Source organism: Marmota monax, unplaced genomic scaffold, assembly GCF_021218885.2.
Source record: "Marmota monax isolate L192 unplaced genomic scaffold, Marmota_monax_Labrador192_F-V1.1 WCK01_AAM20220418_F8-fsc00049, whole genome shotgun sequence".
In the NCBI taxonomy this organism is placed as follows: domain Eukaryota; kingdom Metazoa; phylum Chordata; class Mammalia; order Rodentia; family Sciuridae; genus Marmota; species Marmota monax.
The window spans coordinates 2,945,351-2,965,463 of NW_026694221.1; the positions used below are offsets into that span (position 1 = coordinate 2,945,351).

At 30.7% G+C, this 20,113-nt stretch overlaps 1 protein-coding gene across 5 annotated transcripts in view; it reads left to right on the plus strand.

Annotated features, from left to right (window-relative positions):
• Positions 1-20,113, plus strand: part of Tdrd3 (tudor domain containing 3) — a 134,636-nt gene that overhangs the window by 102,331 nt on the left and 12,192 nt on the right. The window contains exon 13 of one of the 5 annotated variants that reach the window (XM_046466449.2): positions 8,764-8,850. The exons of 3 other annotated variants lie outside the window; for them this stretch is intronic. In XM_046466449.2, the coding sequence (XP_046322405.1) occupies positions 8,764-8,844 (81 nt within the window). In that variant the 3' untranslated portion in view covers positions 8,845-8,850. Of the gene's footprint in view, positions 1-8,763; positions 8,852-20,113 lie in introns of those variants that run through there. One more of the 5 variants, XM_046466450.2, reaches the window with a different exon arrangement.

Consider the following 20,113-nt stretch of genomic DNA (forward strand, 5'->3'; position numbering starts at 1 on the left):
AATCAAATATGTATAAAATTATCAAAAAGAATGGCATTCACTGTACCAATAAGAAGATAACACTAATTGATAAGTCATACTAGTAAAACTAAAGGGCTGCAAAGGTGCAAGGAAAGTTGTTCAAGTCCTTAGCACAATTATTCATTTTAATTTTTTAACTCTTGCACTACAAATGTGCATTAGTATTTTTATTGTGAAATGATACTGTATCTTTTATTAAGATTTATGTTTGTTATTGGCACACGATTTTAGATAACCTCTTAAGTTTTCAGTTTTCCCCAGTGTAAGTGAAGACCTTTTAAGTAGTTTGCAAAAAAAAAAAAAAAAGAGAGAGAGAGAGAGAAAAGGAAAAAAAACCTGCATTTAAGCCAAAAGCCTTTACAGAAGTCAGTTGCTTGTATTGTTTCTTAGAGGTTTAAGGATCAAGCATTAAATAAAAAGCATGAAATATTAAGAGACTCAATGACTAAGTTAACAGTCTATTGTATGAAAAATTAAAATAAAAATCAAGTAAATACTTTAAATCTAAGTGTTAATGTTTTTCTCGTGAGATTTAGGAATTTTTTCGCCTTACATATGTCTATAGGCCAATTATTTATTTCCCTTTTTTCTCTGGAGATACCTTTTTAATTCCAGAACATACTCAGGGATGATATTTTAAATGGCCAAATATATGTTCTAAATATTATTAAAGACTTTATTTCTTCCAAAATGATTGACTGAACTTTTTGGTAAGTCATGCTCAATTTTGGTTTTGTTGTTATTGCTCTAGCTAGATTTCACCTGGTTCTTTTGGCTACCATAAAACATTCTGTCTTCTTTCCTTTATTGTAGTGAACTTTCTAATTATCACATGTAATGTGAAATTTACAGCTCATTGTGAATTGGGTAAATGCTTTAACTTTTTTTCTGGCTTTTGTTTTATAAAGATTGAGTCTTTGCACTATTGTAGGGTTTTCCATATGTTAGCAAAGCAAATAAAACATAATGGAGTCTCATGTATTTCTTATGAAATACATGGAGAAACAGTATTATTTTATATTTTTAACTACCACATGAGAAAATATTATGGCCCTTTCCCAACTGGCTCCTTGTAATTCTAAAACTATTAATAGAAAACCAGTAAACAGATGCCCCAGGCAATTTGGAAGCACTGTAAAATACCTTGGCACTACTGCTCAGACTGCGGTTCTGACAATCCTTTTGTGTGTTTTGGGTGCTGTTGCTACTGAATTGTTCTTCTAAACCTGGGAGGATGCTGTTGAGTTCTGATTTTCCACATACATTCAGGACCTGGATTCTACTGAAACTTTTATGTCCTAAGCAGTGTTTTAGAACATGATGGTATCTAAACTTTTCAAAGTTTACAGTATCTGCTTCTTGCTATCAGGAAATGATCACTGTTCACCTACTGTTTTAACCAGAAAAATTATGATTGTGTAGGTAATGTTTGATAGGTAGATGGTTATTGTCTTTCAGGTGATTATCCTAAGTGTTTTTCTATAAAATATGTATCTATTCAACATATTCTGTGCACATCTGTTAGATGCCAGGCATCACTTAAGTGAGAGGTATATATAAAAACCACAAAATACACCAAAGTATCTGGTCTCTGCACAAAAGTAAGAAAGTTATAATTTTTACTATATGAAACACTTCAATGTCTCATCAGGATCTTCTTGTGTTTTGAAACTTTAAAATAATAGTAGAGAAAATACTCTTTTATTTACTGAAGTTTTAGTTTAAGTAATATATAGATCTTTATTCTACCTTAGTTTGAAGATGAAATTTTTATGGAAGAAAGTACAGCAATAAATCTTGTTTATGTTCTTTTACTTTTTTATTATTATTTTTAAAGACAGGTGTGGCTTGTTGCTAGGCTGGCCTTGAACTCCTGGGCTCAGGTGATCTTCCTGCTTAAGCCTCACAAGTAGCTAGAACTACAGGCACATGGCATTGTGCCCAGCTTTATTTCACATATTTAAAAAGTAAAATTTGTTTTTAGAAGAATTCAGCTCTGTTTTTTATAGTAATTACAATGTGTATACTTTCCAACTTAGCATACTTAAGAACTATCAATCTCAAGTTTTAGTTTTGAAGTAACTGCACATAGTGTTTGTTGTTCTTTATTTCTTTCTTTATTTTTAATAATGGCATCTTGGAAAGCACATTTGAAAGTCACCTTTTTAAATTCAAATAATATTCACAAAAACCATAGATTATTCTTATACTAATAAAAATGTTAAAATGGCACAGAACAAAAAAACTAACCTATTTAAATGAGAAGAAAAATGAAGAATTGGGATATGTAAATTAAAGAATTTAAAACAAAGCTTAAGTATTATTAGAACATATCCTGTTAACAATTTCAGTGACTTAATGATAAATTAGGTTATAAGTAGTTTGATTTTGATATTGAAAATTATAGTGGATATTAAAAAGAAGACAGTTGTTATACAAAACATTAATTTCAAAGGAATATCAGAATTATGTAACAGTGAATTTCTGCCAATTAGTATTTAATAAAAAGTGCAAATACTTAGTTGATCCAGTCTATAAAGTTTTTTATTCTTGCTGATAAATTCTTAAATTAGTACAAATAATCTAGCATAATTACATTTTTTCACTAAACACATAGTTTGGTTAAAGTCACTAAAATATTACAATATGTTGGCTTCCACTATACATATTTTGGGGAATAGGCAATACCCATTTTCTTTTGCAAAGTAAACAGTAAATCAAGGCAAGGTACATGGTTAGTTTAACCCATTTAAGAACATAATTTTCAAATTATAGGCTTTTGAACTTGAAAACTTTATGTCAGTATCTTTCTTTCTTTCTTATGCTGGGGATTTAATCCACAGCCTTGTGCATGCTAATAAGTACATGCTCTACCACTGACCTGTGCCCCAATTCACCATGTAGTATCTTTAGGCTTCATTTTAATAATCTTTGTTTGTATTAGACAAACTTTATTTCTTCTTCATCTATTACTCAACCTTTTGAAATTCCTACAGTAGATTGTTGATTATATAAAACCAATTTACTGGAGATACAAAATCTGTTGGCATAGAGAGGAGATGATTTATTCTTAAGTATACTCTATTTGCTTAAGTATGTCACTTTAAAAATTGTTCATTTCTGACCCTTAAAAGTCAAATTCAGATTGTAACAGCTAAACCTAATGGAATATTATGAAAACTTTGAGATTTAGTTTTGATCTAGCTATACTATTCAATAGAGATAATTTATTTCATCTTTTAAATTAATGTTAAAAATAATATACTATTTTAAGAATGTGTACAAAAGTATGTTTAAATTTTAATATAATATATTGTAATCTTTTCAAACTATGTAAGAACTTTTTTAAATGGTTTCTGGGTAAACTGATTTTTCCTTATTGATCAATAAAAGTACATATTATATATATGTGTGTGTATATATATATATATATATATATACATACATATATTTTTACATATATACATACATATATACACATACATGTATATATAAATATATACACACACACACACACACACACACACATATATATATATATATATGTATATATATAATTTTTTTTTCTCTTTCTGAAGGCAAAGTAACTCCCACAGTAAAGTAACATATCAGGGTATTACCTAAGACATTTTTCTTTTTAGTTAATGATATTCTTGAGGTTTCTAACTTTAAAGTTTGTAAAGAAAGTTAATCTTCAAATTACTTAAATATTAGTCATTTTCTCTGTCAGGTTAGCATAATTATTTGAAAAATATATAGCATTCTTTTGTTATACACATGAATTATAATAGTATGAGATGATACATTAATCTTTTATCATCTGAGTCTCCCTTTTATTAATGGCATGGACTTGTGAATATGTTGTGTTGGTTAATTAAGAAGTAAATTCATGATGCTTTACCTTTATACTGACTATTATATAATTTTAATTTTTTTCCTTTGAAGTAATCTGAATGGGGGCTTTCATGGGTGAGAGCCACCGCTAAAGGGGGTTGGAATTGTCAGGTGCAGTTATTTTCTCCTCATACTTTTTTGATTCAGTAGACTCAGGGTTGTTCACTTCTAAATACAAATTTTGTCTTTTCATTTATTTAACTTAAAGGGAATTTTAAAACTGTATTTTTCAACTCCTTTGAATTTTACCATTTCTAGATGGAGGACTTGCTAATATGCTCATTGCACAGGGAAAAAGTAATGAAATCAATGCATTATAAGGATATTTTGTTTTATTTCTATGTTCCCAAAGATGTCAGCCTTACATTTGTAAATCTTAAAAGGCATCCTTCTTGAATTAAAGAAAAAATGAAATTCTGTTTTAGTTTCTGGTAAATTTCTGAGCCTTTTTCATCTTCATCTAGAATACCAGTAAAACAATGTTGATTATTGAACTATAGATCATTTCCTTTCAGTGGGATCTCCCTCAGTGTGGTTCTGTGTCTTCTAAAGTCAGTGATGGTGTACCTCAACGATTTGGACTAAAAGTTGACTTATGATGCATATTTGATTGCATACCATAATGAGTTATCAGTTACCCATTCTCTTTTTAATCTTACACAGTCATCTGTGTATCTCTATTTAATGCTCTTTCTCTGTATACTTAACTTTTTTCTCTATATATTAACTTTTATCATCTTGTTTATTAGTCATTTCCCTTAGTTTTTATTCTGTTTCTTAAACATTGTATCCTTTTTTAAATTTTTTTTTAACTTCTGGTATCTTTTTGTACAAATAAAAATAGTCTTCCTACTGATCCTAATTTTCTGAACTTTACTGGATCTATGCTGTTTATTCTAGAATCATATCCAATAGGTTTTACTGTTAAACTTCTAGTAAAAATAGCAGAATTTATCTATCTCCTTGTGAGAAATACTTTGGTATTATAGAGCTTCCAGTTCCATTAAGCTTGGGAACTACTGGCAGGAGTTTTACACCTTGGCTTGAAATAAGTCCCTTAGTGGCCTGTCATTGGCTGAGAGCTCCATTCAGAAGGGAAAGGAAATACTGCAACAGTGAGTACATTTTATTTGCTTTTTAAAAAAACTCATAATTTATTAAGAGTAAACATAATGAAGAAGTTTTTAATTTGGCAGCTTAGAGCATCATGAAAATACTGAAGTCATTTTTTGAGGGATATATTTTTCTTCTCACTTCATCCATATAGTTTTCTAAAGTATGTTCTAAGAACATGAGTTCTGTTTTATACTTAAACAGATTTGGAAAATGCTGTGTTAAGTAAGTCCTTTTTGATTACAGGACTTATTTGAGTCACTAACAAGTTAATAAATATCTTAAATCTCCATAGGACAGGTAATATAGAGTGCTTCAAAGCCTTATTTGCTCATGCAACCCCACCCTACCCTTCACATTAGAACTTGTTATAGAAAATCTGTGTGAGGTACCTGGAAAACATGTTAACTATTTTCTTAACTTGATGGTTTTTAAATCTCCCATCTAAAAAATGAGAAAGATTTATCCTTAAAATTTATTGTTATACATTTTCCAAACCTCTTATAATGTATATTTTTGTAGTTGTAGATGGACAGAATGCCTATATTTTATTTGTTAATTTTTATGTGGTGCTAAGGATTGAATCCAGTGCCTCATGCATGCTAGGCAAGTGCTTTGCCACTGAGCTACAGCCCCTATAATGTATTTTTGTTTTAAATGAAGACTAAATGTATACAGAACAACTTCTCCTCAAATGAAGACTAAATGTATACAGAACAACTTCTCCTCAAACAACAAATATTTCAAGATTTTCTATGACTAGGGGGCAAAATATTTTTCTGAAATTTTATGCCCTTTTAAATCTTTCTGCTGTTACAGTAGGATTTAATTTCATAAAATATTTTATTGTACATGTAATTATACACAATTCACTATCTTTTGTATAACATTCAGAAATTGCCATTTGTGAAAACGCCTTTTGTAGCTTTCATAATATTATTGTCTTTTCCTATAATTCTCACCTAATAACCCACAATTTGTTTATATTTTCTATCAGTACGGTATTTCATCATTTTTTTGGATTTTTTTCTTTGGAGTTTTTCACCTAGTCTAAGGTGAAATATAAAGCCCTCTCCCCCAATCTCCTGTTTTTCATTAAACTGGCATTGACTATTAAGTAAAAAAAAAAAAAAGTGTCCAAGTAAGTTAATTCCACTGGGTGTGTGGATATTCTTAAATGGAGAAGAGGACTTATAAAGACCAATGTATTTGCTTTGTACTAACATTTGTATTATTCTTTTAATAATGCACCAGTGAATTGTCTTAGGCCTTTATATATTATTGTTTTATGTATTTAAAAGCTTGTTATTCAAAGCCTCCTGGGAAACTAATTCTTCTAACTGCTCTAGGTCTCCTGTTTTTATTTTCTTGATTTCATTTGTTAAATCAGATGAACTGATAATCTTGGATCTGATGCCAGAGCTCACTTGAGAGATCTGGAAGAAAAAATATCCTTATTCAAGTTATATCCTCTTTTAGGCACTTATTTATAAGTGAAGGAAGAATTTACTGTTGCATATTAACTGTAGGAATGCTAAGGAATTATATGAATAATAAGTAGATGTATACCATAAGTTGATGGCATCGGAATTTTAAGTTAGTCCATGAACTACTGTTGTTAGCTGAAACAGTGGAAGGAGGGCAGCAATTATTTAATTATTTATTGAATAATTAGTGTAGTCCTGTTGATCACCTTGATTATATTAAAAAATGACAAGCCTGGTTAATTTTTCTTTTCTTTTTTTTTTTTTTTAATCAAATATTCCTTAATTTCTTTTTGTACCAAAAAGTCTTTGGAAAACAGATCGCCCTGTGTATGTGCAAAAGACTAAAAAGATATAAGAGAAGTAGAAGATGCATTTCCTTTCCTCCAGAAACCTCTTAGTAAATATTGATAAGGCTGCCATCAGACTGAAATGGTGCCATCTTTGAATCATTGCTGTCTTTGTTCCTGGTTACAGTTTTGTTATGTATGTTGAGTCCCTGGAATACCATGAAGAAATTAATTTTGGAAGCCTAACACTGGCTTCCAAAACTCTATTAACTTTAACACACCTTTATTGGCATTTTTTGTCATGTTAAATAAATATGCTTGCTTCTCTCACATTGTGTAATTAGGAAATTAGGGTCAACTCTCTTGATCAAGATTAACAAACAGCTTATTATACAAAGCAAGATATTAGAAATCACTTTTAATTCTGGTTGAAATTCTAAAATGTATGTACCTGTAATTTTTTAAGTGTTGGTAATTATTTTTTATAACATTAAGTGGATAATTTAGTATAACACAATGAGCATTTTATCATGAAAAGACATGAATAAGGTTTACAATAACATGTACAAAGTATACTAATGTACTTTTTTTTCATAAGGTAACCAGATGGTGTGAATCTTCATATATCAAGAAATCCTGAAATTGGTTGTCTGTACCCAAAAGAATATTAGACTTGATCAGATTTTTTAAAATATGAAACTGAAATCTTAAAGGGAAAGAGAGAGAGAATTAATTCTTACTTTAAATTTCTTAGGTCTTTTAGGTTACCCTTTATTTCCTTTTCTTTACTCCACATCTCTACCTCTCACTCCTTATCCAGACTCTTCCTCCTCATCTTCTTCATTTATTTTATTTTGGTTTGTGAATGTTTGCCACCTTATTTATCTTAAAGGTGTCAGATTACTTTTAAATATTGGGTTGGATATATTACAATCTAGATAGGACTGATGCTTAAGTGAAGAACAGTTGGAGTATCTTTCAAAGTTCACAAATACCTTGATATTCCTGGTTGATTTGTATTCCCTAACTTGTATAACTGCTAACTTTGCACTTGACCCTACTGATAGTTGTTCTCAGAAATGGAAAAATAGAGGCTGAAGTACATTGGGGCTTCTTATAAAAACATCTACAATTGATTAATTGATCATAGTTCATTTGAATTGTATTCTTAGAAAATTAGTAAAGGAAATAAATTTCTTCATTGTCTGTATTTAAAACTTATTAAAGTTTAAATAGGATGAGAAATTAAAACATATAATTCCTTTAAGAAAAATTAAGAAATCTGTAAACTAAAAACTAGAGAGTCTAAATTTTGTTATAGAAAATTAAGAAAGTCTACATTAAAAGTATTCTAGTCATAATTTTGAAAAAAATATAAGATTTATATCTCTAGAAGATGATGCATATACATTGCTAATTGTTGAAAATACTCAAAGTTGGTTATGAAAAGACAACTGTGAATTTTTTTCCATTTGAATGATTATAAATGCCTTACTGACAATAACCATTCAGGGAAGATGATTAAGATAGGTAAAAATGTAGCCACAGAGAAGATTAAAAGTTGATGGATGTCTGGTTCTTCAGCACTTTTCAAAATAATTTTTATAATATTGCAATTAAAAAGTTTAACTGAAAATGTCAAACAAAAATCATAACTTCTTTAAAGAATAATTATTAAATATTTTTACTTTCTGAAAAGAGGATTACTATACTTTGATATTCTAATCAATTGCACATAAATGGCAAAGTATATCCAAAAATAATTTCTAATGTCATTTACATTTATTGCCATACATGAACCCAAGGCTGAGAAATATTTTCAGATTCTTGTGTGCTTTATCCTGAAAGAATTTGGTGAAAAGGGTCACTGAGAGAATTAAATGTTTTTTGCTCTTCCTTGGGGAGAGGGCAAGGCTGGTTTTGGGCAAATTACTTCCACCTCCCTTTTTGCCCTGCTTCAGCTCCAGGGGAGCTGGAGATGCACAGGAGGAATCAGAAGACCTGGGTTCGAGTCCCGGCTCTGCTACTTACTACCTATGTGACTTTGGGTAAGTTCCTTAACATCTCTGGGTCTCAGTAGCAGTACAGGTTCTTGTGAGGATTAAGTAATACAATCGAGGTAAATGTGATTTGTAACCTCTCAACATCTACAAAAACATAAATTTTTATTATAGGCTTGGCCTCCTGCCCTTTTCTTCTGTAGTCTAGTGTTCTCAGCTTTGCATTTGTATAGCACCCCAGGCTGATTGTACTCCTTTTGCTTCTCCTTATATTCTCTACATATGAGAACTGTTATTTCTATCCTCTGCATGCTTCGGAGTTCTGAACTCTTAGGAATTTAAAACCAGATTGATTAATCTTCACTATAGTGTGTAGACTACTATTATCCCTTCTTACCCTTCCTACTCTATTACCCTTCTTTAATCTTCCCAGAATTCTGTGCTTAGAAACATCAATGAATGCATTTCTAATTTATGAAAATTCAATGTTGGGAAAAAAAAATTTGGCACAGGGAAGTTCTTAAAGTCCTGTTTCCTAGCTTGCTCCTGTTGTTTGTTAGTAAGGTTAACTGGGAAACTAGAATCTAAATGTGCCTCTAGTTCTTTCATCTTCTCTGTGGGAAAGGAGATGGAAATAGTTCCAAATTTAAAGTTCTCTCTGAGGTCTCACTGGAAATCTAGATTCTTAACTTGAGGAATAATTGTAGAAGAAATAAGGCGCTTGATGGCTATTTCTTTGGTCAGTTGAATAACATCTGATATGCCTGTTCTCAGTAAAATAAATGCTGGCCCACCTTCAGCCAAACTTAATTTACAGTGCTGTCTTTAGAAAGCACTCAATTTATGGAGGGTGCATGTTGCTGAGGTAAAAGTAGAATTTGCCTTCTGGATCACATCTGACTTCAAATCAGGGAATCCTTATGAGGACTAAGAGCTTGGTCAATCCTCTCCCCACCCCCATCTAAGAATGCTTAGTTTAGCTATCTGTAAATAATAGTGATAACAGCCACTTACAGGAACTGCTTGCCATATTAATGCCTAATTACTGTGTGGCACAATAACAGTTACTCGTGTCATGATTAACTTTATTAAGGCTTTTATTTTTTTTAGCCTCAAACCATTGACTTATGCTCAATATGGTTTCTTGCTGAAGTAGCAGTGTCATCTTTTTTGACTAAAAATTAAAGAGAAATACTGACTTCTGGAAGTAATAAACTACAAATTGAAACAATTAGTATAGTTTTAAGATTATTAATTAATGGGGGGAAAGTAAATGATAACACTCATGCTGGCAGGGATGCAGTAATATGGGTACTCTTATACATTGCTAATAGCAGTGCGAATTGATATGATTCTTTTGATTTTTTTTTTCTTTTCTCCCAAGACTTAAAAGTGTTCATAAATTTGAATCCAGTATTTCTACTGTTGTTAATGTCTCCCCCTGAAGTATAGAAAAAGAAAAAGAGCTAATTACTGGGAGATTATTATTACAACATTTTCATAATAGCAAAAAAAAAAAAAATCCTAGAATCGACCTAAATGTCCATCAGTAAGAGAATGGTAAAGTATCATCTATCTGAAATATTATACAGTTATCATAAAAGATCATTATAAAGACTGTAATATATGGGAAGCCCTTATAGTAAGTGAATAAAAATAATTCAGTCTTAAATGAGAATATATTCAACATTGTAGTTGATTTTAAGTGGTAAAGTTATGTAGCCCCTATATGTATAAATTCAGTTTTATAAACTTTTTAATATACTTTCAATTAAAAAATTCAAAAGCAAGTAAAATGAACAAGAATTATTTTGTGACAATTCATTCTCAGTTTCTAGTCTTTTAGTAACATAAGGAAAGTATTTGATCCACAAGTGATATAACCCTTCCGGGTTTATTAATCCCAAGCTAACAGGTAACCACTCAACCAATTTTCAATAGAGGGGTCTCATGAGGAAGTTGGTGTTTGAGAGTCTATCTAGTAATAATATTGTGACCCTTGGAAATCAGCAAAATTCAGTATTGGAAAATGTCCTGTGAAGCAGGTTTTAGGCTCTTGGTTATATGGCAATATAATCCCAGGAATGTTAACAAAGTTTCAGGTCATCTTGAGCTCATCTTTATGCTAGGTATGAATATATTCAATAAATAAAAATGTTATTCAGGTACCTGAGCAAAGCAAGACACAATGTGTGTATACATGTGCATGCACTTATGCACACACATGTGAAACATACCAGTGTTTGAAAATTTGTGGTATTTGCTAAATTGTTCCTTTGGGGGATTTATCTCAGTAAAGAGAGCAAGAAAATAAGGTAGGAAATTATTTTTTTAAGACACTGTTTAATTTCATAAGGTTTAAACTAATCTACTGACCTATTCATCTGTTATCAACACTCATGGAGAGAGATTTTCCTATCACTTTCAAATGAGAAAAAATTTTTAGTGCTCATCATAATTTTTGTATGACAGCTATAAAGTGTTGTCCATCACTAGCAATGAAATTTAAAAACGGAATCCAAATAGGAAACTACATAATCCTATTAAGAATAGATGTTCTTATGATCAAAAAGAAGTCTGTAAACTACCATAGAGTAATCTGTGTCATTGGAGGGTACAATTCTATCATCATAGACACTTAATCTCTAATTGCTACCATCCCAAAATATTGGTAAAATTTCTAAAAAAGAACCCAAAACAGCCTAGGATCTCTAAAACTACAGAGTTTAGAAAAATAACCTGTCTCACAGTTCATGCTATGAACGTTATAACTCTTGAAACAGAGAAATATTACTAGGGGATTTATGAAATTGATGAATACCCCTTATTTTTAAAGTATTTTAGTGACAAATTCTCAAGTAAATGTACAAACTTGCTAAGTGTACAAAATAATAATTTGTATTTATCTAAACTTCTGTGGATAAATGTATTCATATGAATAATGTTAATGTCAAGAATTTGAAAATATTTAGTGAATTTTACTGCTTTATTATACTTCTCAAGTAGTCATTTTCCTGGAAAAGATAATCTATATCTGTAGATACAAAGAGAAGGGGGGGAAATTTTAACTTGGATGAGTTTTATAAAGATGATTTCTGTATTTGATAAGCCGATTGGATTTCTCTCAGTTAAAAAAAAAAAATGCCTCCTTTCTTCACTGAAAGAAAAATGAGCATGAATACCAACACATTGCAAAATCATTTTGTAAGTGTAAGGTGCCACATAAGAGCTAGTTTGGCATTGTGTGCTAGGTTCTTTGCCTCTATAACTCACTAGGATAAAATGTTTAAATAGCTTGACTCAAACCAATAAAAGAAAACCATTTTATGTTGCATCTGGCATTATAAAGAATAGAAATTTACATTTGGGCACTGATATCTCACTTTATTGTATTCTTTAGTTTTTGTACTAGAAATTAGTTCTAAGCTCTGTATTTACCTTAATTCATTACTTTCATTATATATTTAAAATGTTAAATGGAAAGCACTTGATATTTATTCATATTAACTTCATAAAAGTTTTATTACATAATTAGCCTAATTTTATCCTTTAGCCTCTGCATCTACTGTAATATGTTGAGAGAGCATGAACTTTAGAGTCCAGCATAACCTAGGCATATATAATCTTTTTTAACCTCGGTTATATTTTCTCCTCTGAAAAATAACAGTAGAAATGTAACCTCATAGGGTGGTTGTGAGGAACACAGAAACTGCTCAATAAATATTTTGTTAGGTCGAAGAATGATTAAAATGTCAGGCATGTGGGTTCTGAATCAGTGTTAGTTTCATTTCTTTAGTTTTCCTTTAAGGCTTTGGAAAGAGCATCCTCATTTATTGGTAATATCTGAAAAGTGATGATTTTTGACCCTGAATTGCAGAAGCAGCTACAAATTGAAATTAGAACTTGTACATCCATCCTAAATTACTTACCTTGGAAGGAAACCCTCGCTGCTTCTTCATACCCTCCTTTTCTTCAAGCTAATTTCTTTTCTTTTATTTTTTTTGTTAAAATTTTATTTTCTGCTCGAATGTTACTAATAAAATGAAATTTTATATTTACTCTTAAAATATAGCTCTAATATAAAATCCACATTTTTAAAGTAAACTAATTTTTTTCAGAAAACGATTGAATCATGGTCCCTTAAGCTAATGATATTTACTGCAAAGTTATAATGATTTCTATTTTTTTTTCTTTATGGAAACTATTTTATTCCATGCTTTCAAAATTTTATGGTTTGTAACAGCCTTCATAAATCAGCAACTTCATTTTAGCTCTGATACAAGGCTTTTCTGCCAGTCTTACAAAAAGTGCACCTGCTATTTGACATTGACAGGAGTCCTGTCAAAACCTGGGTTTTGCATAAATTAGTGTTTAACCCTAGACAAACTTTTCCTCCTACTTAAGTGCAGTTTTTAAAAGACTGTCATGCCTTTCTTCAAAAACAATGAAAGTGAAATTTAACTAGAGTATACATTTTATACTCTGAACAAAGAAGTGTATAAACTGTTTGAAAACTATGAATTTCTGTCTTTTTGACTTCTCATTGAGCCTTAATAAGCTTCACTCTAAAAATAACGATATAGACTTCATCTCTCAGAACTCACCATCCAAATGATTTGTTTTTGTGTATTTTTAAAATATAGAACTTACATTTGATGGAAATAAGTTCATATCCCTTATTATTCTTGGAGAAAATCTTTGTGATATCTTTTCCTTTCTTTAACCATCTAATATGATTGTGAAAGATTCCTAAGCTTGGGAATAATATTTTTTAAAAAAGGAAATGTTATATACTGTCTAACTTCTCAAATATTGAACACTATGAAAAGAGGGGGGAAATTCATAAATTTAAACATACTGAGTGAAATCTATATATTTGATAGTAACGAGATGATATTACTTCTCTATGAACTTATTGAGGTAAAATAGTATAAACGGTTGAGAATGTGAGGACTAAAGTTCCTTCTGTTCAACATGGTTACCATTTGAAATACGTCTTCTGTGCCAGCCACTAGATATATTACTTGTTACACATTAACTGGTTTAATATCTATAAGATCTCTATGGAATCTTCATTTTATACACCAGAAAAACTATAAATTCAGGTTTAGAGATATTAAGTAACTTGTCTAAAATCTTTGGGCTGGGTTTCAGAACTGATGTTTAGGTTTAGTACTAGCTAACACCATAGAGCATGATCCTATACTTTACCTATAAATGGAAGCAAATGAAATTACCCACTGGAGAATTTTTGTGTGAGTTTAATGAAATGATATACCTAAGAATGTTCAGCATAACAGTAACTTCTAACTTGATATGTGATAGGTTGTTCAGATAAGGTGTCTTTCAGTCATTTATTTTAATCAATCTTAGTTCTCACAATTGAAGATGTATTTGAGTAGAATTATCAGCTGATATTTTTCAAAGGACTAGAAACTATTTTACAAATGGTAGAAAATAAACCTACCTAGGCCTTTTAATCTATTATTTCTTGCTATTATAGTTTAATCTTATACTAAGACTCTCTTATCACCATCTAAATTTCACTAGAAAATAGTTCCAAGATTAAGGTACTTTTAACTATCTATCTAGATGGTACCCTTTTAGATGACAGTCCTCTATTTACTATGCAAAAACAAAGGCTAATAAATTATCAAAATAGCTTTTGATGAATATCTGATCTGATGTTACAGTTATTCACTATGCCATTGATGATACTGTGCCAAAGTAATATCTTTTATTAGTGCACAAACATCAACAACACTTAAATTTAGAACTTTGTATGTAGGTCAAAAAAACTGTTCTCTACAAATACATAATGAAATAGAACTGGGAGGTTACAGAAATTTCGGTTAATGGCAAGCACAGTATGAATGAATACTGATCAAGCAACTGATAAAAACATTAACATTAAACCAGTTGCCGGATAGACATATAAATTGCCTAGAACAGTACCTTCCTCGTGAGAAGTACATATTAGTGTTATGTTCTAGACAGGCCATACTTAAAATATTATTGTGATTTCTAGGTTATGTGGAATAGTAAATACTAAACTGTATAAAAGATGATCAAAATGATGTATATTCTAAAAATAATGGTATTTGACAAATGATTCTTATTAATAGAGTAAGGGAAGTTATTATATTTGCCTTTAAATAACTTAAAATCTTTTCTATGGTAGAGGAAACAGACTGATCTGGAAAACATAAATAGAAGTTCCAGAAATGCAGTTTTATACTTTATAGTGAAGAATACAAAGCAGTAGAATTGGCTATCCAAGAAAGCTTCAGCTAACTTCACCAGTTATTTCAAGGGGGCAAAACCAGCATTTGTGTGATACAGCAAAGGAATCTTGTACTGCAGAGGAGATCACATCAGTGACTCCTAGGTGTACGTAAAATGAAAACTTAGCTGGCTTAATAACTGATAAAATGAGTTAAAACATATCTTTTCTATATGCTTCACTAAAGAGAATTATAGTTTATTATGCAAGCATTGTTAGTATGGGTAGTTAGACATGAATTAGAAATTAAATGTGATAATGGTATTATTATGTTGGGGCTCTATTTGCTTTAAGGTTAGAATTTTTCATTCTTTTCCTTTTTTATTTTTTATACCTTTATTTTTTTAAATTTATTTTTATGTGCTCCTGAGGATTGAACCCTCATATATGCTAGGTGAGGCTTTACCACTGAGCCACGACCCCAGTCCCTACTATCTTATTTTCTTAATCATCAATAAAGGATCAAAAATACTGCAAATTATTTATTTCTGTATCATTTGGTATTGCAGCTTTTTAAAAATAAGTATATGAAGCATTTTGTCCCAATTTTTTCTTCTGCATTCCAACCCTTAGTGCTCTTTAAAAGCAAAAGATCTGGTTTGTATTTTATCAATTTAACATGAAAATTTTTCTTTTAATTCAGTTTCTTATGTCTGTATTACAAAATTCACTGTAACATACCATGTATCTCTGACTCAGTTGGTCAGTGAGATAAAATGCATGGAATTGACGCTTTAGAGTCAAAGGCAGTGTGGTATTATGTTATAGTAATTATTACTTTCAGGGATTTAGGTAACCTATCTTAAGTTATATTAGTCAATTTAAGATGTAAAAATAATAGAAATTACAATTAAAACAGTTGAACACCTGTAATTAGTGCTCATCTATCTTAACCATAAATATTTTTAATACATATTTGCTCAACTAGCATATTTGAGCACAGCATTGCTTTTGCAAACATTAATTATGTATGTTGACTTGAAAACATCAATAGACATAAATAGGTGTATATATATTTTCCATTTTTAATCATTATTGCTGTACTTCTACTTTTTATATTGTTGTGTTTAGCCTGTTCCATTTTATGACATTTACTAAAATTTCAAGTGTACAGACTGAGGGTGAGATATTAAAGAGATTAATCATGTTAATTTACTTTAATTCCATCTTTAAATATTCATATTTTATGTAGTGTCTATAACTTTTTATTGATCATTTTCAATCTTGATCCTCTGCTAATTTCCTCCCTCCTTTTGTTCTGTTTGACGGTTTTGCTCTAATTCAAAAGAAAAAAAGAAAGATTGACTTTCTCGAGAAACAAAAACAATGGCAGCAACAAACTGAAATATAATGTAAAATTATTAGTTTTTGTGTGTAGTTTTTGAACCTCTGAAGAAATAAAAGAAAGGCAGGGTGAGAACCTTTTTTCCTTGAATTGGCCCTTTGATTTTCTCCAAAGACCTCTTCACTTTCTTTATCTGCACAAAGTAATTTGGGGAATACTGTTAACAGGGCGATAAGTTCCTGATTTTCAGGAAAATCCGTGAATCTGCATAGTTTAAGTGAAGGAAGGATGTATATTTTATTAACCTGAAGTTATTTAATTTAGGATAGTAACCAATATAAAGTTGTTAAACTCTTTATTATCTCATATAATTCTCCTAGTAAATCTCTGAAGTCCTGATTATTTTGTATGTGAAAAAAATTGAGACATAGGGAAAGCATAGTTAAATTCTTAGGTTGTAGTAGACTCTAAGCCCAGACTCGGATCTGATTTAAAGGACAGAGCTCTTAAATGCCAGTGCCATAACATAATATGTCTCCAGGAAATCTCCCATCACATTAACGTCTTTTAGAGCAGGAATATGCTGCCTACTCTGACTTCTGGAGTGTTGGTAATCTGTTTAACGTTTAGCTAAAACAGGCAGTGTGTTTTAGAGAGGTACATGTCTTTACAAGTGATACATTCATTCTTTGGACTGCACTATAGGATCTCAACAAAGATGATGACCATTAAATGGTATTTACACTACCTGCAGGGCTTATGCAATCCTTTTATTCAGAATTGACCATAGAATCTTAAGGACAATATTCTAAGTAAAATAAAACAAATACTGCATGATCTCACTTAACACATGGAATCTAAAAAAGTCAAATCCACAGAAACAAAGAATAGGATGGTGGTAACCAGGATAAAGAGTTAAGGAAAACGGGGAGATGTTGTGTTCAAAGGGTACAAAGTTTCATATGCAAGATGAATGAACTCAAGATCTTGGTGACTGGGCTCTATATACTTGATGACAGTCCTCTATTTACTATGCAAAAATAAAGGCTAATAAATTATCAAAATAGCTTTTGATAAATATCTGTATGATGTTACACTGGGCTGGGATTGTGGCTCAGCGGTAGAGCACTCACCTCGTACGGACGGGACCCGGGTTCAATCCTCAGCACCACATAAAAATAAAGGCATTATATTGTGTCCATCTACACCTAAAAAATAAAGAAATATTTTTTAAAAATTAAAAAAAAAAAAAGATCTTGGTGACCACAATTGACGTATACAGTATTGTATACTTGAAATTTGCTTAAAGGATAGAACTTCAATATTCTCACCACAAAAAGAGAGACAGAGAGAGAATAAATATGGTAATGTTTTTCGGAAACATGATTAGGAAAAAATAGTAACCATGTGAGATAGTAGATTTGTTAATTAGTTTTTTATCATTTCACAGTATCAAAACGTCAAGTTGTACCCCTTAAATTCATGACTGCTATTTGCCCATTATGTTTGTTTGTCAGTTATGCTTCAATAATGATGAAAAAAATTTAAAAGAATCAACCCTAGAAAATTAGGCTATTAAATTAAGAAAAATTTTCTGAAGCAAGAACTGTAAATATACACTGTGTAATGCAATGCAAAGAACTTTAGGTTGTACAGCCTAGGGATCTTCTGAAACATGGTCACTTAACATAACTCTGAAATGGGAGATTAAATAATTCAGAGCATTCTTGCAAAGAGTAAATGAGACAAGATGCAAAATGCAAGCACATGGTAGAATAAACATTCGTTTCCTTTTTTCTATTGTTAAATTGTAAATAAACTTAGATGTACTTTTGAATGAAAGAGGATCCATAACATTTATCATTTTGGAAGTCGTAAGGCCGAAATTAGTCTCATTTCTATACTTTATTCTCCTACTTAAAATATGGATGCAACCTTTTGATACTTATCTGAATTTTTATAAGTACCTAAACCCCTAAAAGTAGCTTTTTTTGCTTTGTATCAAAAGGTTAAAAAAATCATGTTTAGGAAAAACATTACTATATTTGTTCATTTAAAAATCCCACATTTTCTTTTATGTTAAAGTTTTAAGTCTATTCAGATTGTGCTTTAGTTAGCATAGAGTGAAACACTTGAGCTAGTAGGAATTTGTATGATTTTTATCATACCTGGTAAAATCAAGACTTTTTATTTCCTTTGAAAATATGAATTTTAAAAAGAAAAGATCAGAAACTTGGTGAAATATTCCTCAGTCCTCTGATATAGGAATAAATCATTATATCAGCCATGCATTTTGGAAGAGTTGTTTGCTAATTAGATTTTGAATCTGATTTTTTTCTTTTGTCTTAAATTAGTGCTTTCGTTTTTTTCTCATTTCTGCCATAAAATGCTTTAGTTTATATAAAATATTGCCAGATATATGTATATGTTAAAAAAAAAAGTGGGGCTGGGGTTCAGTGGTAGCACAATTGCTTGGCACTGGGTTCAATTCTTAGCATTGCATATAAATAAATAAAGATCTATTAACAACTAAAAAAAAATATTATTAAAAAAAAAGTGGTCTTAGAGCTGCTCTAGGGAAAAGGGAGAGAGACTATAATTCCCTATTATGTTTTCTTCTAAAGTAGAATTTTGTTTTACTCAAAGCTTCAAAACCTAAGAAAATTTAGTCTTATAAATTTTAGTATATTTGCTTATCTAATAGCTTTTTCGTATGTTAATGAACTCCAGGTTTTTTTTTCTCCATTTAGTTGAGCTTTTATTATTAGACAATTTATGGAATTAAGAGTAGGGTATAGATTTTCTCTGTAATCACAGGCAAAAGAGAAAAGGCTTTGAACTCAGACTTGGAGTCCTGCATTCCAATTCCTATTTTTTTACTAGCTCACTTTCTTTTATCAATCAAGTACTCCACTCAGTTGGTTCCCAGTGTATAGCAGAGGTTTGATTAGGTTGAGTTTTTAATATTTGTGCCTTGAGTGTTACAAAACTTGGGACACTGAGGAAGAGAAAGCCAAAGAACAGTGCCCATACACGTAAAGATGCCTACTTTAATCTGAGCCCATCTCTTTACATCAGTTTTCTACATAAAATTTAATTTGAAAAACATGCTGCCTTTACCTCAAAATTAATAACAACAACAATAATAACGATGTAAATCTGCTCCATTAGAGTATCCCCAATTTCCTTTCTAGTTCTGAAATTAATATCTGTGTTCCTCACTTTGACTATTCAGGAGCACAGTGACAGGCAGCCAGGGCTGTGAATCAGATCTGCCTTCTAGTTCAGGTTGTGGCACTAATGACTTGAATGAAGAACTTCTTCACAAAAACTTTTGTCTTACAGTCTGTGGTTCTAGGCTACCATAAGCTTGGTTTGTTTGGGGGAGAACAATAAATATGAAGTGAAATATACTTCTTAAACAAAGGTAATTGGTAAATTAAGGTTCAGTGTTGATAATACACAGCTTTCACAGGTACATAGGTTATGCTTGATCTTCATAGAAAGTAAGAGCAGATCCAGGTTTGACTTTCAATTTCAGTGACTCTGATATGATCAAATATTGGTACAGTTTAAAAATAAGTCACTTAAAAATATTTAAGTCCTACTTTTGGAGTATATTGAGTAATGTTTTGGAGAAAGATTTGTCTTTACAGTAATTGTTTGCTTAGGTTTTTATATTGCAAGTAGTTAAAGTTCCATAAACTCAAGGTAACCAGGCAAAATGTGGCCTGGAAATTCAG